Source organism: Limulus polyphemus, unplaced genomic scaffold, assembly GCF_000517525.1.
Source record: "Limulus polyphemus unplaced genomic scaffold, Limulus_polyphemus-2.1.2 Scaffold3516, whole genome shotgun sequence".
NCBI classification, from domain to species: Eukaryota; Metazoa; Arthropoda; class Merostomata; order Xiphosura; family Limulidae; genus Limulus; species Limulus polyphemus.
In genome coordinates, this window is record NW_013669126.1 from 37,422 (window position 1) to 55,655 (window position 18,234).

The 18,234-nt window shown below is 35.5% G+C and overlaps 1 protein-coding gene across 2 annotated transcripts in view; it reads left to right on the plus strand.

Annotated features, from left to right (window-relative positions):
• The window catches only part of LOC106469499 (coiled-coil domain-containing protein 51-like), a 30,225-nt gene extending 13,448 nt beyond the window's left edge, over positions 1-16,777 (plus strand). For both annotated transcript variants that reach the window (XM_013929998.2, XM_013929999.2), the window contains one exon: positions 3,546-16,777. In XM_013929998.2, the coding sequence (XP_013785452.1) occupies positions 3,546-4,289 (744 nt within the window). In that variant the 3' untranslated portion in view covers positions 4,290-16,777. The remainder of the gene's footprint in view (positions 1-3,545) is intronic.
• The last annotated feature ends 1,457 nt before the right edge of the window (positions 16,778-18,234 follow it).

Genomic DNA, 18,234 nt, shown 5'->3' on the forward strand with positions numbered 1-18,234 from the left:
CAATCTTATATGGACAACTGACTTCTTGCTCATTCCGAATGGGAATCAGCCTGTCACACTCATCAGCTTCTGGCCGTAGCTGCACAGGTGGGCTGGTTGGTCAAATTGGAGAAATCTTTCCTTTGTCTTACCCAATACTTTATCCATTTGGATGTTTTCTTCAACACCCATCTCAGTCTGGCCCAACCTTCTCTATTTTGGCTCCATTCTATGGAACAGGCTGTTTGGAGAGCCCTGTCTCTTTCCTCACTTACACCTTGTGAGGTTCTAAAGCTTTTGGGGGTGTGGTTCTCCATGACCCCTCTCATACCCCTTGGCAGGGCCCATATGCAGTTTCTTCAATGGGTTCTTCACAATCAATGGAACCTCGCCTGGGATTCCTTGGATACTTCTATACCCCTTCTCTCATCCCTTGTAGATGATCTCCATTGTTGGTTGAACAGGACCTACACGTTGGTGGGGGTCCTGCTTCCTCCTCTGTGGCCAAATTTACATCTGTTCACAGATGCATCCCTTCAGGGCTGGGTGGATCACTGGGAGGTTTTGGGTTGTTGGTCTCTGGAGGAGAGTTCTCTTCACATCAGTGTTCTTGAACTTCTGGCTGTTTGTTGAGCTTTGGATCATTTTCTTTCTTTTGCCAGTTGCTGGCTGGTTATGATCCATTTTTACAATTCTACTGTGGTGGCTTATATCAATCACCAAGGTGGCACCAGGTCCAGATCCCTGTGTTTTCACACTATGGATCTTCTTTATTGGGACCACACACATCAAACTCCTTTGATGGTGTGTCATGTACCAGGTGCTTTCAATATCATAGCCAATCAACTTTCCCAACCGGATCGTGTTTATCCCATGGAATGGTTCCTGCATCCAGCTGTTTTTCAGTGGCTCTATCTGCATCTGTGTATGCCCCATATTGATGCCTTTGCCACTGCCTTCAATCACAAATTACCTTGGTTTTGGTCTCCGGTTCCCCATCATTGAGCCTTGGCTGTCAATGCCTTCAGCCAGGATTGGTTTCATCTGTTCCTTTATGTTTACCCTCCCATCTGTTTACTTCATTGAGTGGTCTTTCTCATCCATGCCACTCTGTGCATGGTTCTTCTGATTGCTCCATACTGGCTCCATGTTTCTCCCATGGCTCCTTGCAAGGGGTGTTTGGTCTCCTTGATTTCAGAGATTCAGGTGGCATTATCCCATACCTTCCGTTTTTTTATGTTTCCGTGGGGTCTTTGCTTCCCCTGTCCTTTCCATGTTGATCTGTTCCTTCCAGTTCTTTCGGCCAATGAGACGTCCATCACTCCCCTATTAGGATATTAACATGGTCCTTCATGCCCTCACTTTACCTCTGGTCGAACCTATGTCTATATGTTCCCTGTTTCACCTCTCTTTGAAGGCATATTTCTTCCTCCTCCTGGCCTGCTGGCATCTTAAGTCAGATATTTTCACCCTCGACGTAACCAGGGGACTGCTGCCCATCTCTGCCATAACTAGATTGAATAAATCTGTGTGGTCTGCTTTTGTGATCACCCATTGCACTGTCTTGGGTGTTGCAGTCCCTCTGGACTCTCCACTGCTCATTTTCCCCCTTCCAGTGGAGTATGGAAGTCCTTACCACTTACCAGTTCCAAGCTGCTGGGGTGGTTGACCATGGAGGTAACCTGCTGGATGGGTTCCACAAATATGGCTATAACCATTCAGCTCAGAGTAAGGCAGTGGTATTTTGCTAGTGTAGAGAGAGTTACAAGATCCTCCTCACATAGGTTTTGGGTTATCTATCTTCTCCTCTCGAGGTCTTCTGTGTTGTGGGTCGAAGAAGGCTTACATGGCCTGTTTCTGCTTCTGTCCTGGGTTTTCTCTTGTTGAGTGACGAGGTTGTTATCGACCTGGTGTCGTTTTGGGCTGGTTTCATGGTCGTGGGGGTTGATCCATGATATTAGGCTACCCTGTCAGTTCCTGGAGTCAAATGTTAGGTTCCCTCTTGACTCTGGAACTGAAGGTGAAGATGGTATGATCCAAATCCTACCATTCCAAGGATGTTAGTACCCAGTGAGTGAGGGTTTTTGATATAGTTGACTTACCAAGTATGGTCCAACATGCCCTAGAGACACTACACCATGGGACACATCCTCACTTGCCCACTTTCCATCATGGGATAAAGTGATTCTGATTTCTGTTTAAGATCACATCGCTAAACTATCCTCTCCCATGCGAATGTGCTCCCTTCATGTTCTGCCATGTCTGGTCCTCCTGACCATGTCATTGTTCCTGGCAAAGAGATACCTGGCTCAGATGTGGTGTAGTGCCCCTCTTCAGATCATCTGATCTGTTTCTCTCAGTTTGGGGGTGTCCTCTGGATGCTTCCGGACCTTCCTCCATTTCCATGTGAGATTCAAGCTAATCTTGTGAGCGGAGGGCAAGTATTTTATCAGATGTTATAAATTTCCTAAGTGAAAATGTATTTCCGATAGATACTTCCCTCTGCTCACACTTCCCACCCGTCCTCTTCACGATCTTCCGGTGCTCACGTCTTCTGCCAAACTTCGAAGTGATAGTTTGGTAGTGGCATATAGAGGGCATCACATGTGTCATGTGATAGCAGTGCTCTACTATTGGAGGAAAGGTGACGCATGATGATTTGCATGAGAGATGTGTTGGAACTTTGGATTCCAAAAGAAAGATGATGAAGGCTTGTGGCATGCATTTCTGAAAAAGTTTGCATACGAGGGCAACAAAAAATGAGAAAAGCTAATCTTGTGAACAGAAGAAAGTACCTATCGGAAATACATTTCACTTAGGAAAATTATAACTTTCAGATGATAGATCATCACAGAGTGCAACTATGAATAAGGATACTAATTAGCAAATTGGTTACCTTTTAGGTCCATTCCTGTTGGAGACCAATATCCTTTGCAATTTTATTTTCTGTTGTTACACTGACCTACTGATTAACACTTAATTTAAGGATTTATTAAATGTTTTGGGTGACACATTTTTACTAAAGTAAACTATAGCACTCAGAAAATTCATCAAATAGCTGATAAAAAAGGTGCTAAAATAGCCTTTAATTGTACAACCTTTAAGTCAAAAATCTGACTGACAAGTAAATGAAAGTTCTCATTTGATTACAATATTAGAAATTATTGGTTGCTTATTTCAACATTTGTAATCTATGTATTAAGCAATGTTGCAATACTTTGCATGAAATATTTTAGTTCTTCAGGGACTTGCATATTTAAATTCATCTACAGATCTTTTTTACTTTTTTGAAGTAAATCCATAGTTACTTTCATGAAAAGATACAATATTTTTATCTATATAATGTATACTGCTGATATTAGCATACAACTACTCTAACTCATTGTTATTGAAACATTGTCAGGAATTTGATTTTTTAAATGTTTAATAACCTACATGTACCGAGTTTTATGTTTCTGATGCATAATTGTAGATTTTGACTTTTTTTAATGGGAATATTTATAAATTTGAATACAATTAAAATTCTTACGACAAGTTTGTCTAACAATAATCAAACCTTTTTTTAGGAGCATACTATTATTAAGGAAGAAAAAAATCTTATTGAAGAATTTAAACAGCTAGAGAAAAATGAGAGAGAGTATTTCTCTGCATTATCATTAGCTGTTCGAGAAAGCCATGAGAAGGAACGAGCTCAAGCGGAGAGGACGAAGTACTGGTCAGTCATTGGTTCAGTTTGTGGAGCAGTAATTGGAATTTTGGGAACTAGCATTAACAACTGGCTTCGAATGAAAGAATTGAGAGGATTGGTGCAGGAAACTGCAGGTCACGGTGACCTGCAGAAGTTATTCAGCAGTTTAAATGATGTACTAAAAACCCAGTATGCCCAAGTGACAGGCTTTATTGAAGATCTTAAGAAGATCCTTGTACAGCACAGAGAAAGTTCAGAAACGAGTATTAAACACGAAGATTGCATAGGCGGTAGTGAAATAGTAGATACTCATATTGACAGTATGGAAACCAAGTCACATCAGATTCTCTCTGTACTTCAACGTCAAGAAAAAGTTCTGTCTGAAGATATGAAAGAAGTGAAAACTTTACTTGCAGCTCATGTTGGACTAAAAGATTTTGGAGGAGACATACCACCACCTACTGCTGTTTATGTTGGTGAGGATGTAGGAAAATTGGTGAAAAATACAGAAAAGAACTTAGAGTGGAAAATGAAAATAAATTCTCTAGCCACTGTTGCCATGGTGTATGGTATTTTTGCCATAACACTGCCCTTAGTAATGCACTTCTCAAAAGGACCTTAGATGTAAATTACATGATTTTGAGAAGCATTATATTCATAATAGGTGAAAGTAAATTATTTTCTAATTTACTTAACTTCAACTGATAAAATTTTGTAAGATAGAGCATAATAATAAACTATGTCAAATTATTGAAATATTCTTTGAAGAATCAGTATAAATAAGATATGAACCACCACATCTTTCTAGTAGGTCAACAGCAGATATCAGTTGAATATATGTATAAGTAATAAGGTACATTACAATAATGATATTATATACAGAAAAGAAACCATTGAGCTTGATTTAAAATTTATTTAACATTCATTTCTTCCAGATTTATGTTTTTCCTTCCATATAAAATACCTCGTTTATTAAAAATTTTTAGAAAAATATCATGTTTTTCATGTTTATTTGTATGCAATGTGAAATTTATAATACAAGAAAAACATGTCACCTAAATATCTAGTTTTTATTTCAGTAAGCTCAAAATTTTTGAAATGCATAAAAGTATATCACTGTACACCTTTACAAAGTTGGTGAGTAAGGTATGAATGTGTAAGAGTTGTTTTTTAAAGTAAACACATTAATACTTGATCCTTCTCTTATTATATTAAAATAGATAACATCTCCACTAAAACACTGAGACTGTATCATTAAAATACATAAAAATGTGTAAAATTTCTTGTTTAAATTTTTAGCTTATTTTATCCAAAAACAAGTGATTTAATTGAGATAAAAATAATCTCCTTACCGAATTTTTCATTACATAAAATGAAATAATTTATTTTAAGAGTGACACCAATTGTGCTTAAAAATTAGAAATGTCTAGAAAAAACTTCATAAACAAAATTGTATAAAAAAACAAGGCCCAATAAAGCTGTTACTAATGAGGTTTTGAATTCATTTTATCTGGGCTACAAAAATCCCATTTATTTTCAAAAGTCGAAATAAAAAGTAGAATTTAATTCTTGTATTATAAATATTTCATTGGTGCTATCTTTAATTTATATTGAAAGGAGTTTAAAAGCTACATCTATGAAAGACTGATGAAGAGTTAAGCTTTCCAAAATTGAAATTTATTTGTTCCTGCATTATTTTTCACACTTATAGGATAATCTCCATTTAATAAATACTAAAATATGTATTAATTGTAAAATATTGAAACATCCATTAGATTTTTTTAACTTCAAAAACTTTCTAACTAATTAAAACAAAGGGTAGGTCAGTTTTGTTCATAAAAGTATAATTGAGGTCAGTAGAAATCAAATTAAATATTTGCTCTTCCAGTGATATAAGTTTAAGATAATTATAGTTGGAAATGTAGTTTGTATAATACAGTGTAATGGGAAAAATCATAATACATATTTTAATATTATTTGATAAAGTTTTGGTAATTGAGAAAGGTGAATACTTGTGATATGTTTGTTTCATCAGTATATTCCTTGAAGAATAGTCAAAGTTAGTAAAATATATAGTTTAAGTAAAGAGATGTTAAAATTTTGGAGGCAGCTGTTACTTGGTACTCATAAAAGTTGATGACAAAATAGTGTTTCAAAAAAAGTTTTATAATTAAAGTGATGATTATTTTGTTTGTTTATCAATTATGATGTTTAAGTAATTAGGTTTTGCACAGAGGACTGAAAGGAGATCCACAAAATGTCTCGACAGGCCAAGGACCAACATTTGTAAAAAAATAAAAGTAGACAAGAAAGACCAATAACTTTTATATTACCTGGTTAGCAAAAATGATAATAGTAGGTACAGTACAATTATTGTGATGAATTCTAGTATATGATATATTGATGTTTATTTTTTTAGGATATTAAAATAAGTATGATACACTAATATCCAATAACTACATGTACCAAGTGCTCAGTCACCTTAGTAGTGGCATGTAATGTCAGGATGCTTTTAGATGTACTACATTACATTGCTACAGCAGTCTCTTTGCCATGATTTTGTTGAGGGGGGTGGCTAGCTGTTTGAATATCAAAATTTTCAATGTCATTTGTATTTATATATTTGCATAAAGCTAGAGAAATTCACATGCTTTAACACTTTATTTTACAAAACCAAAAAGAAGTAAATAAACAAACAGAAAAATTCTAAAAGAAAGAAATTAATTTGTAGTACTTAGTATATTGCTAAAAGTCATATGTCGAGGATGAAGTTCAATAAATGTTTTTGCTATATGTTCGTTTGTGATTCCAAAATTGCTCATAGAAAATGCATGCATAGCAATAACACCGAGATTTCTCATTCTGGGCACACTCACTGTTCTTTGTAACCATGAATGAATTCCTCAAAGACAAGAAAAGCTTCAACACTGCCAATGGGAAGTACAGCCAACACAAAAAGAAGCTCCCATACATTAGGGAAAAAGCAAGCATTTGAGTGCAAAACAGAGTTATTCTTCCTGAGGTCTCCTTGCTGTTTTCACAGGTATGTTTCCATCTGTTTAATTCACTGTGAAGTTATTCTGGGTTTGGCAATATATGCTGCCATTTATCAAATAGGATAGTGGGAATAGCTTCAACATCCATATCTTGAGCTAACTCAGGTATTAGGCTACATAACTCAAAATTAGCTTGTTTGTTCTCACCAAATCAACTTTCTAATTGAGAAATGATATGATCCAACAAGGGAATTGCAATGGACTTTTTTCAATAATCTTTTAATGGATTTGGCTGGTTTGTTGTCTCTGTGCTGCTGTTGCCCACATTGCCTTGGTTACACTTTCTGCGATATCATTCTCTGCTGCAAAATCCAAAAGTCTTTTGTATAGTCTTTCAAAGGTGTTATCTCATGTTCTTGTAATAATCAATTACAGAATTAACTTTCTTAAACCTTCATGTGTTCACCTTGCAAGGCTGATGCAAGAGGAGAAAGGGGCTCGATAGCTACTTAGCCAAGAAAAATGCAAAGATGCTCAAAACTTGTGAAAATATGCAGTATTCCATTTGCTTTTACTTACATGTCATTATCACAGTTCCAGTTTGCAACATCAGAATCAAAGGGTCCATCAGATGGTCTACAAATTTCTTCTAGTGTTCATATTATGTATCAATAGAGAACAAAAAGAGTATCATATATTGTATGCTTCTTAGTCCATCTTGTTTTACATAAACTTTGAAGTTGAAAAACGTTTAGGAGAATTGTCAAAAAATGCATAAACTTTTTGGCATGTATTGATCATGTTGTGAATTGAAGGCAGTACACAAGGATGACAGATTGCCAGATTTAGGAAATATAGAAGGCAAACTTGATAGTCAGCATCTGGGGCAATACTTTTTTATATGTCCCTGAACTCCATTTATGCTACTCATTGATGCTCTTGTTTCATAAGCCTGTCTCTTGCAATCACCAATATCAATGAAATGCTTTATTAATGTTTCCTTTATTTTCTCAGCAATTCACATGTTATTTGTTTTAGAGGTGCAAAGTCAATCAACATTTCATGAATTATAGGATTTTTGCCTGCTTTCTTCATATTGAGAAAGCATAAGCAGACTGAGAGAATTTCATTATGTGATGTGACTTTATCTGCCATTATGGAAAAATGTGGACCATTCTTTAAATTTTCTAAAACAAATTTTCTCATCTAGTCTGCTGTCACTTGCAATGTTTCATTATGGATATCATTGGGTATATATATATATATTTTGCTTTCTTTGGGTGTGAAGTAAGATATTTTTTTAAATAATCATCTTTTTCAGCCAATCGTAAGACAGCAATAAAATTTCCCTCATTTGAACTTGGAGTTTAGCAAAAGCAATACCCTGTTGGGCACAGAGAAAAAACAGCATATATAATATTCGAAGAATTTTGAAATTGCTTTTCATATTTGATTTATTTATTTCATTTACAATAGAACCTCGATTAACAGGCACCCCGTTATTATGGGCAGACCTTTTCAGCTTCTTTCTTTTTCCTACTATTTGTAACCAAAATAAATCATGCAGTAATGGGCACCTCAGTATTCCAGATTAAGGGCAATGTCTTTAGTCTTATTCTCTATACAGGCACTCGATAAAAGAGGCAGTTATCTTTGCCTGCCTGCATGGTATACCGCTATATTCCAAACATCCCAGAAAGATGACCAATATTCAAACACTTGCAAGGTTTATTGGATCAGCTCTGAACCATATACTGTAATAAAAGTTTTCAAGGATTCAAAGTGCAATCTTATTATTCTTGTTGTAAACATTGTTGGATACATAAGCTGATACGTTCCACATCTTGTTTTCGGAGAAGGGGCAAGTTGGCTTATTTCTGTATGCATGCTTTGTTGCTCTCGAGAGTATCTTATTACAGTGTCACATAAACAGTCTAATGACACAAGCAGTGATTTGTTGCTTTATTTTCAAAGGAGTTCTACTTCAGTCTTTGGCAGTAAAATAAACACAGAAAATAAATGTGAAATGTTTAGCAGTTCAAACTCTGAAAAGAAGTACTTTGAAACTTTGTGACCAATAATAAAGAAAAAAGGGCAAAGCTAATCCACTTCCTGAGACCTTCTGTTTGACAATGCTCTATGTCTTGGCAAAGTGCAGCTCATGAACACCCGTGTCCTGCATACACCAAACAAAATGTGGGGGCTTTAAAATTCAAAAATTTAATACAGTCAATGGGAAATCCAGCTTTGAGTGGCTCCTTTTTGATATTAAAGGCACCTTGATATAGAGAGTATTTGGATGGAGTTGGAAGGGTACCCTTACTGTTGAGATTCTACTGTATATTCTCATTGAAGGATTTTCAAACTGTTTTTGGAAGTCTACAGACCTTCGAACAGCATCCTGGTGACAAAGTTTTGCTTCATGCTTGCACAGGAGCTCACCAGACTTATTGTGTGAAAATAGAGCAGTAACGAAAACAGATGCATTATTTTTGTCGTTAACTTAGAAAGGTGTGCATGGTACATACCAATTTTTCTGGGGAGAATTTCACTGTAGGCCAGCCATTTGAATTCTAGGAGCCAAGAATGTTGAAATGAGATGGTTTTAGTTATCTTCAAATTTTTTTCCGGCTACTTTAAAAGTTCTGCTGTGCACTTTACATTCCGCCATTCAGGTTCAGTTAGGTCACTGTTTACTGCATGTGCAGTGTCTAATGAATTGTGGGATGCAAGTGATGATTCAGACACAGCTTCATTTTGAATTATCAGTTTCATTTTTAGTGGAAATTTTTATCACATTTTTTGAATCACCTTTAGCAACAGAAGAAACTTGATTGGTTGATGTTGAAGTAGGCATTTCCTTAGTCTGAATTCTATTAATTTTTTTGAAGTACTCACCAATTTGATTCTACCCATGAGGCCTTTTGGAAGCTATACCTGAAAGTATGTTATATTATATTTTTATGGAGTATATTATTAAATGCATAATTGTTGTAGCAATGAAATATATATGATATATGAATCACATAATGAGCCAGATGCACAAAATATATAACTATAGCAGTGAACCTGATTAGATTTTATAGAATAAAGATATTTTCATAATGGTATTGAATTTTGATACACAATATTCATACACTTTTTTGCATACAAATTTATATTGAACTAGTATAAAAGCCTGTCAAAAATTATGGGAAACCAAAGCCTACCAAATTTGAAACCTCCAATATGCATTTACAACTTTGCCACCATAATCTTTGGTTTCATTGACATTTAAAGTACTCACCAAATAACAATGAAGATTTAATGTCAATTTGATTTAATGGTACAATAATATTTGTATTAACAACAATTAAAATATTGTAATTTACCAATGGGCTTGTAGCTTTCATTTTATTACTTTATATGGTAAGCATTCTAAAATAGTTACCAATGGGCTTGTAGCTTTCGTTTCATTACTTTATATGATAAGTGTTCCAAAATAACGTAATTTACCACTGGGCTTGTAGTTTTCATTTCATTACCTTGTATGATAAGTGTAAGTGACAGAATGACAACGGGAATAAGCCTTTTATAGGTAGTGATTATCTTTTAAGTAAAACAAATGATATAAATATATATATATTTCTGCAGAAAAATGATGTGATGTTAAGTAGTGAGTCAAGGAACACAATACAATGCTAAAAGAAGTGTAATTGTTTTTTTTTATCTTTTACTTAAAGGGATGGTTCACTACCCCTTCTGGTGGAACGTCTGTGCAGCTATAGCTACTGAAACTAAATACTACATTAGGTTAAAATAAACTTATTATAAAACTGAAGTTGAAATATATTTGTATCGGTGATGATTTAATGCAAAAAAAGAAACTCAACCATGCACAAAATTGAAATTTAATTATATTCTCAGGTGATTACCTTACAGGTAATAATAGTATCTGTAGTAAGAGAAGAATGGCAGAATATCTGCCTTTGAGTTGACAAAAGAAACTGAGCACAATGTAAACTACAAAGAGAAAAAAATCTTTATCAGAAATCAACACTAAACAAGTTGACAAGGGCACAGAGGATAGACAGCACTGCTGTCTTGATGGTGTAGTCTCATTGTCAGAAATCAAACAGACAAACATCTGAAGGAATTCTGAATAAGATTAAGACAGAGTTGATAACCGTATAGTACAGAGGAATCATTTCTTCTGGAGAACATGTGCTACCCAACCCACTTATGATAATCCCATAAGTAAAAATATAGAAGACACAGTCTCCAGGTGCTCCTAAATTTCCATACAATCACTATCATTACATAATACTAAACTACTCAGATCTACACTGATAGCTTTCATGTGAGAGTTAGAGGAACCACAATGGAATGATCTATGATAAAGTGTAACTAGGACTTGAATAAGTCAGATGCATACCATAACAAGTTTCTCTGTTGTAAAGCCCATATAGCCACGTCTAAGTGATGAAATCAAAGTTGGGTAGACTTACCTCCGAAATACTAAAAGCCTTTCCTTGTTGAGTTTAAACTCATATTGCCAACAAAAATTGTGACTTAAATTTCCAAGTATTCTTTTGACGTATTTCAGAGCATGTGACTCTTACCCATAGTTTTCTACTCCCATTTTTTATGTGAATTATGGTGCAAGCATCAGGTGATCTCAGATAAGCTCTGCTCTCTACATTTTCATTCTGTTGCAATGATTTCCAACTGATGGAATTTCTATAACTTAATGTGCAGGGTAAATGGTAGATCCTATGTCAGCTCTGATATATTGAAGTAGTTGTGCTATTTTGTACTGATATTTCTGGTAGATATCATGATCATGTAGATGCTTAATTTGCATAACAATTGGTGTTTTCTTTTGTATTGATGAAGGTTCATTTATTGCTCAGACCTTCTTTTCCTTCAGAGTTTGCAGGGCTGGTATTGTCTGTTACAGTGCTAATCCTAATGACATTTCTGTTGGTCTATTTCGTTTTCTCACAGGTATGTTGTATATTTTCAATATTGAGCATATTTGCATTACACTTGAGGGTGCTTGTGCAATGTGAAATGATTTCTATAATTAATATTTTTAATTGTCACACATTCTACTGGTATTGTGGTTGCGGATAATTTTGAAAGGAGCCCTGTATTCGTACACTTCATATTTCACATCTACTTTTCCTTCTCAAGTTCTTGAGCCTTGATTTGATTTTTGGGAGCGAGGGGAGTCTTCCGTTTGGGTTTCTACATTAACCCTTTGTCAGTTTTCTGGCTGGCACATTATGAATTGTCTTATTTTTAACCCTTTCAAAGCTGAATGAAAATTTAATTCTGATATCACAGCTCTGAATATATTTTCCACAAAAATGAAAAAAAACACAACCTTACATATTTAAAAAACAGTTACAGAAAAGTACACGAGATATCACAAGTTTTTCACACAATCAAGCCAAACAGACAAAGGGTTGTTATGTCACCAACAACACTGTTTAAATGTCGATTTTGCTCACCATCCATGCCAAAAGGGTTAAGCACCATTATTAGCTATTCTCATTCATCTGATTATTTTAATCAGGATCACATATCTACTTTCAGGTCTTTCTTACTTCTGGTTCTGATTGATATTGTTTCCATTACCACATGGTTCTTATGTGTTTTTTGACACTTTTTTTTCCATAGGGCTGTGATGTCAGGTATTCATTTTTTGATCAAATGATGGACAAAATATGTATATATATAACTTGCTACATTACTTGTCTTTGCAGGTATTTCACTTTACCTCATATGTTGAGAGGAAGCTTGCCAGCAGGAGTTGATTAGAGTTTTAGCATCTTGTTTTACATTTGGTCATTAGACCATTCTAAGATTCCTGTATCTAATATTTCTCAGTGCTTGCTACATCTGCTCCTACTTTTTGGTTTGTCTCGGTGTCGATATAAGCAAGATGGTTCTTTGTATCACTCATTGACTTTCTTATGGATGACTACTTTGTGTGGATATTTGTTTTATATATGGACCCCTTGATTCATGTTCCTTGGGCTCATAGGATTCTTGACCTCAGTTTTCTATTCATCATCCAAAACCGACTCTTCTATTTAATTTTGGGATATGAAGTTTTGAACCTTTTCCACAACAAGGGGATATTGGTGTTGTACTTCATGTTTTCTCTGAGCTTTTATTCTCATCTATGTGTTGTCAAAAACAACAGTGGATTGGAGACCAGGGTCTGATCTTTCCCATTTCATTTGTTTCCTAGGTATTCATCCTTTTTATGGAATCTATGAAAATCTTATAAAAGGGGTGCAAGCTACAGAGTTGCTCTCTCAGCCACTTTCAGTGCCACAGAAATCATGTCCATTTGTAAGCCTCAGATTTTTTTAGGTTTGCTCTATTTTTTGTATTATGTCTCCCAAAAGTACTTAGACTTTTTCAGCAATGGTATTTCAGTCTGGTCTTAAGTTTCTTGGTTTTACATTTTGAACCTTTCACAACTTGTTCACTGTGCCATTTTCCCTGAATTTGTATTATATTTTGTTATTTGCTCCAGACATTCTGATTTTATTTTAGCCATTGATGTTTTGCATATTCTTTTCTGTTTTGCAGGAAAACTCTATCTCATGTTAGAGCCTTCTTACCTGATGCTTGGGTTGCAAGAGATCTTCATCTCAATTTTTTTTCTCCTATTGTGTTGCTAACTAACTAACCCTGGTTCTCCTTCTGACAAATGTTTTCTGTATTTGGTCAGTGCTGGTTATTCCTAATTTGCAAGAACAGTATATTTTTTGAAGAAATCAACATCATTTGTTTATACTTCATCACAATCCTTGATCCATGGATCTTGTTCCATCCTTATCAACAAACTGGATTCGTCTAAGTTATCATGATGTTCCCAACAAGTTTAATGGTACATCTCATCACATTTGCCATTTGGCAATGTCTTTGGCATCCTGGTCTCTTTATACTTTAGAGAGCATCTTGAAGGCCAGCATGGAGGTGAATCTGTTTGCTACCTGTGATTATTCTTCAGGCTTGATGGAATCAGATTCTTGGAGTTTTTTGTGTATTTTGCCCATCACCAATTGTTTTAATGACTTCCTGGGTATATGTGATTATAAATAACTTTAACTTCAAAGCAACCATTATGAAACAAGAAAGATACAATAATTAAGTACATTCTCTTCTTATGCATCAAAAATCTGTTTTATATTAATTTGTTGAGTCACAACTCTTGCATTTTCTCTATTTGTGTTCACCCTAGGCAACCCAGGTATTTTTCTAACACCTGTTCACAAATCTAGGGATGTCCGTGAATTAGAATATCTTTGGTTTATATATATATATGTATGTAACATACACCTGGTATGTCTTGCATACCATATCCCATGTAACTGCAAAGATAAAATCCAGTTATACATATTTATAAAAAGTGCACCACTTATGCATCCTTTGTACTTGAGAAACTTTTATACAACAAAACATGTAAACAAGACACACAAGCTCAGCATTTTAACAATGATTAAAGCTAGAACTTGCAAGCCCCCCAGTAGCACAGCGGTATGTCTGCGGACTTACAACGCTAGAAACCAGGTTTCGATACCCGTGGTGGGCAGAGCACAGATAGCCCTTTGTGTAGCTTTGTGCTTAATTTCAAAACAAACAAACAGAACTTGCAAATGTAAAGCAGTATTATATAAAACCCTTCAACAAAGAACATATTAAACATTCATAAAGATCAGAGAAAAATATTTTGTGTATATATATATATATATAATATATATATACATATATATACACACACACACACACAAAGAAAAAAAACATGGTCTCTCCTTCTATGAGGCACTATATGGAATTGTCCAGTCTGATCAAGACTTACATCTGCCCATGAATTTGTGCTAGAGAAAATGCTACCCTGTAAGCTGGAGCAGCATGAAATGGATATAGGGTGCCACCTGATGGCTGATGTTGCCTTGACAGGGACCTTTTCCTCCTCTGTGTTCATGTCCTTATGTGGCATAAGAGATGTCAGTAACAAGACTAACATTGTCTCTAGATGTCTTAGTTCTAACAAAGATGACAATCATCAGTTTTTTGTTATTATTTACTTATTTCTGTGTATTGATGTTCCCATTGCACTGTTCTCATATTGTTGAGCCCATCCTTGGGAACTGCTTGGGGTTTTCTTCAGTTATCCCTGGGCACCAATAATTTTGCCAGCTGTGTGACACATTAGCTGCTTTTTAGAATAAGGTGTTACAATCACCCATTGCACTGTCTCCAGTGCTGTGTTCTTCAGGGCTCTCCAAAATGCTGTGCCCTCTTCTTCTTCTGGTGGAATATGGATGTCCTTAGCAGCTGGAGTGGTGGACCATGGAGGCTTCCGACTAATGTGCTCAGTCACATTCAGTTCAGAGTAAGGCAGTTGTGTTCTGCTGGTGTAGATGATGATGACGTTCATCCTACTGCATATCTAATGTACAATTCCCAGATGCCATCAGGTGATGGACGATGTATTCTGTGAACATGCAGTTTGCCCCTCCAGCCGAGGCACCCTTTTCCTACTGTACCCCGGATGTCCTTTCTTGGTGGATATGGTGGTGGTTGGAGCTGGACCAGCTATATAAGTCATCAAGTGTGTGTGGCTAGATACCCTCCTTTTACTGTGGATTGGATTATACATTCCCAATACCATATGGTGATGGACTGGAGATGCACCCCTAATTTTCTGTCCACCTTCCTACCATCCCCCATATTTCGGTTTCCAGCAGATAGGGTGTTGGATGTGCACACATGATGATGTGGGGGGAGGTCTCTCCTGTGATTCTGCCCTTATTGTGACACATTTTTATGTAGGAGAAGAGTATACTTGGCTCAGAAGTGGTGTAGTCTCCCTCAGTGGTGTTGCCTTCCATTTATTCATGCACCCAATGGTCTTCTTTTGGGTGCTTTCTAAAGGAAGATCATCTTCTCACCCAGACCCTCTGCCAACTCAATGTTTGATTCAAGCTACTTGTGAGAGGAGATAAAATATTGTATCGAAAATTAACATTTTTCTACACTGAAAATGTATTTTCGATATATATTTACCTCTTCTCTCATTTCCAGTGTAGGCTTTGTTTATACTGCCCAATCTTGAAGTGATTACGAACTGCACGAAAGCGAGGGCGCTAGTGACAATAATAGTTTTGGGTAGCACTCCTATTGACAGAGGGTTGCTGCATGATCATTTGCATTATAGCATGTAAATGTCTCATGCGAAGATAGGTGGGAGTATCAAGGCTAGTGGCAAACAAAAATATTCGCATACAGAGGGCAGTATAAGAGAAAAGCTACTTGTGAGTGGAAGAATCTATTGGAAATACATTTTCAGTGTAGGAAAATGTTAACATTCAAAGCAATATTATATACAACCCTTTAACAATTAACATTTTAAACTTTCATAAAGATCATAGAAAAATATGTTAATTAATGAAGGTGAAGGAAATGTCATAAATTCTACACAAAAATCATAATTTGAAAATAAGTATTTAGGTTATCAAAGGAGGGTAATAGTTTTGAGCACAGAAATCATAACATGAAGGTAATGATAGTCAGGTTATCGAAGAAGGGTATAATTTTGTATGATAATTTCACTCTTCATTAACTGCTTTAGAACATATGTTTCTAGTAAAGTATATTTAAACAGTCGTTCTAAACTTCTTGTAGGTGTTTTCCATACAGTAAATGGCATTCTTGTAAATCAAACTTCAAAAAGTTGTAAATATATACTATTATATTTACTTAGGTTCTATATTACAACAGCTATAACATAGAAACTTGTACCACTTTAACCCTGTATCTCTAATCACTTCCTGAGTGGGAAAAGCCTTTCCAAATGCTGACATAGATACCTGTATCTGAATATGTCATTTTGAAAATTTATTTTTAGTTAATCTGTGATTTATCGGATACCATACTAAGGCTCCATTGTCTGTCTTGAATGTGTGATATTACATTAGTATTCCTGTCCTTAACTTGTTTGGAAATCCTCTAGTCCCAGTAGCCAGTTTGAGTGCAAACAAATAAGAACTTAGCAAGCTTTAACAGACATGTTTCATTATTGTGAATAAAGATTTTGTTCACCTGTGCATTTTTATTTCTGAGTTAAATTTATTTTTCACTTAACAAACATGAACCAGCATTTTTTGGATACTTTAATTTATTTGTCAAACATCTATGTCCAAAAAGTTACATTTTGGTGCTGTAAACAAACGATTTTTTATTGTGAAATTTATTTTGAATGTGCTTCTTTTTTCTGTCTGGCACAGTTAATGTTTGTAAATTATGATCATGGATAGGCATTTCTGAGATAACATACAGCTTTTGAAAAAAGAACTACAGTTGAAGTGAGGACAATTTGGGAATGCAATAAGGACCAGCAGAACATTCTCTTAGACCTGAACTTTTGCCAGCAAGTTTGAGACGTATTTCCACATTTTTACTTCTTTCTATGGACTGTGAGGGTTGATGAACACATATTTGAGCAATTTTTTTGTGTGTCTGTTGTAATCTTCAATAGTTATTTCTCATGGTGGCCTAGAGCAGAGAGTGAGAGAAAGGGGTTAAAATAGTATTAAGCAGCCTGAACATCCCAAGATTTACTGAGTTGGTCTCTGTAAAATTCCACTGTGCTCATTAACAAGCTTAGACATTAGAAGACACTGTCATGAGTAACCTGTGATCAAGGAAAGTGACAGAGAAAGCATACACTGTTTGAAGTCTTATACTTTTCATTGGAATGTTGTCAGGCAGATAAGGTTGAATTTCACTATGATCTATCATGATCGTATTTAATCTTGTACATCTGAGGATGGCAAGTGATACTAATAATACTCCATAACCCCATCTGTTGGCTAAGGGCTGTATTAAATGTTATATAACATGTTTCATTATTATGATGGCAACATGATGCATGCCAATTCGTCCTACTGTTGAACTAGCTTGATTACACTAAATTCATCAGGCATCTTTGGACTTCTAGAAGATGCTTTCCCCAAATGTGCTCATCGTCTCAGACACACAATGAACGAGTATGTGGTAATAGGTTCACAGGGGCACAATCACTTAACTAATGAAATTAGTAAATCCATTTGTATTCAGAATATTGCAAGAGAGGATTAGAACTGTATCTTCAAATATTTCAAGCTGGGTGTTTTCTCTAAGAGATGAATGTTTGGACAATCAGTACAACATTTGATGTTGAGTCTAAATAGTCCCACATCAGTGTCTTAGATTACTTAGTAGAGGAGCAACTAGATGACTGGGACTTCAGTTGCTAATGAATTGCACCAAAGATTTAACCCTTAGGAAAGTAGAGCAATACCTAAGCCTGGGTTCAACGGTGAGGACTTCAAGAAAACTTGACTGCTTATGCAGATCATTTAGAGAATTGCATGAAATATTCCGAAGAAGGTATCCCATTGATTCTGATGAGATGCTCATTGATAAGTTTATAGAGAGGCTGCTAAGCGAACCATATGGCATCAAATGGGTCTGATAAACATTTCATCTCTGAGGAAGGCAGTTTCTGTGATATGTGATTTGAAG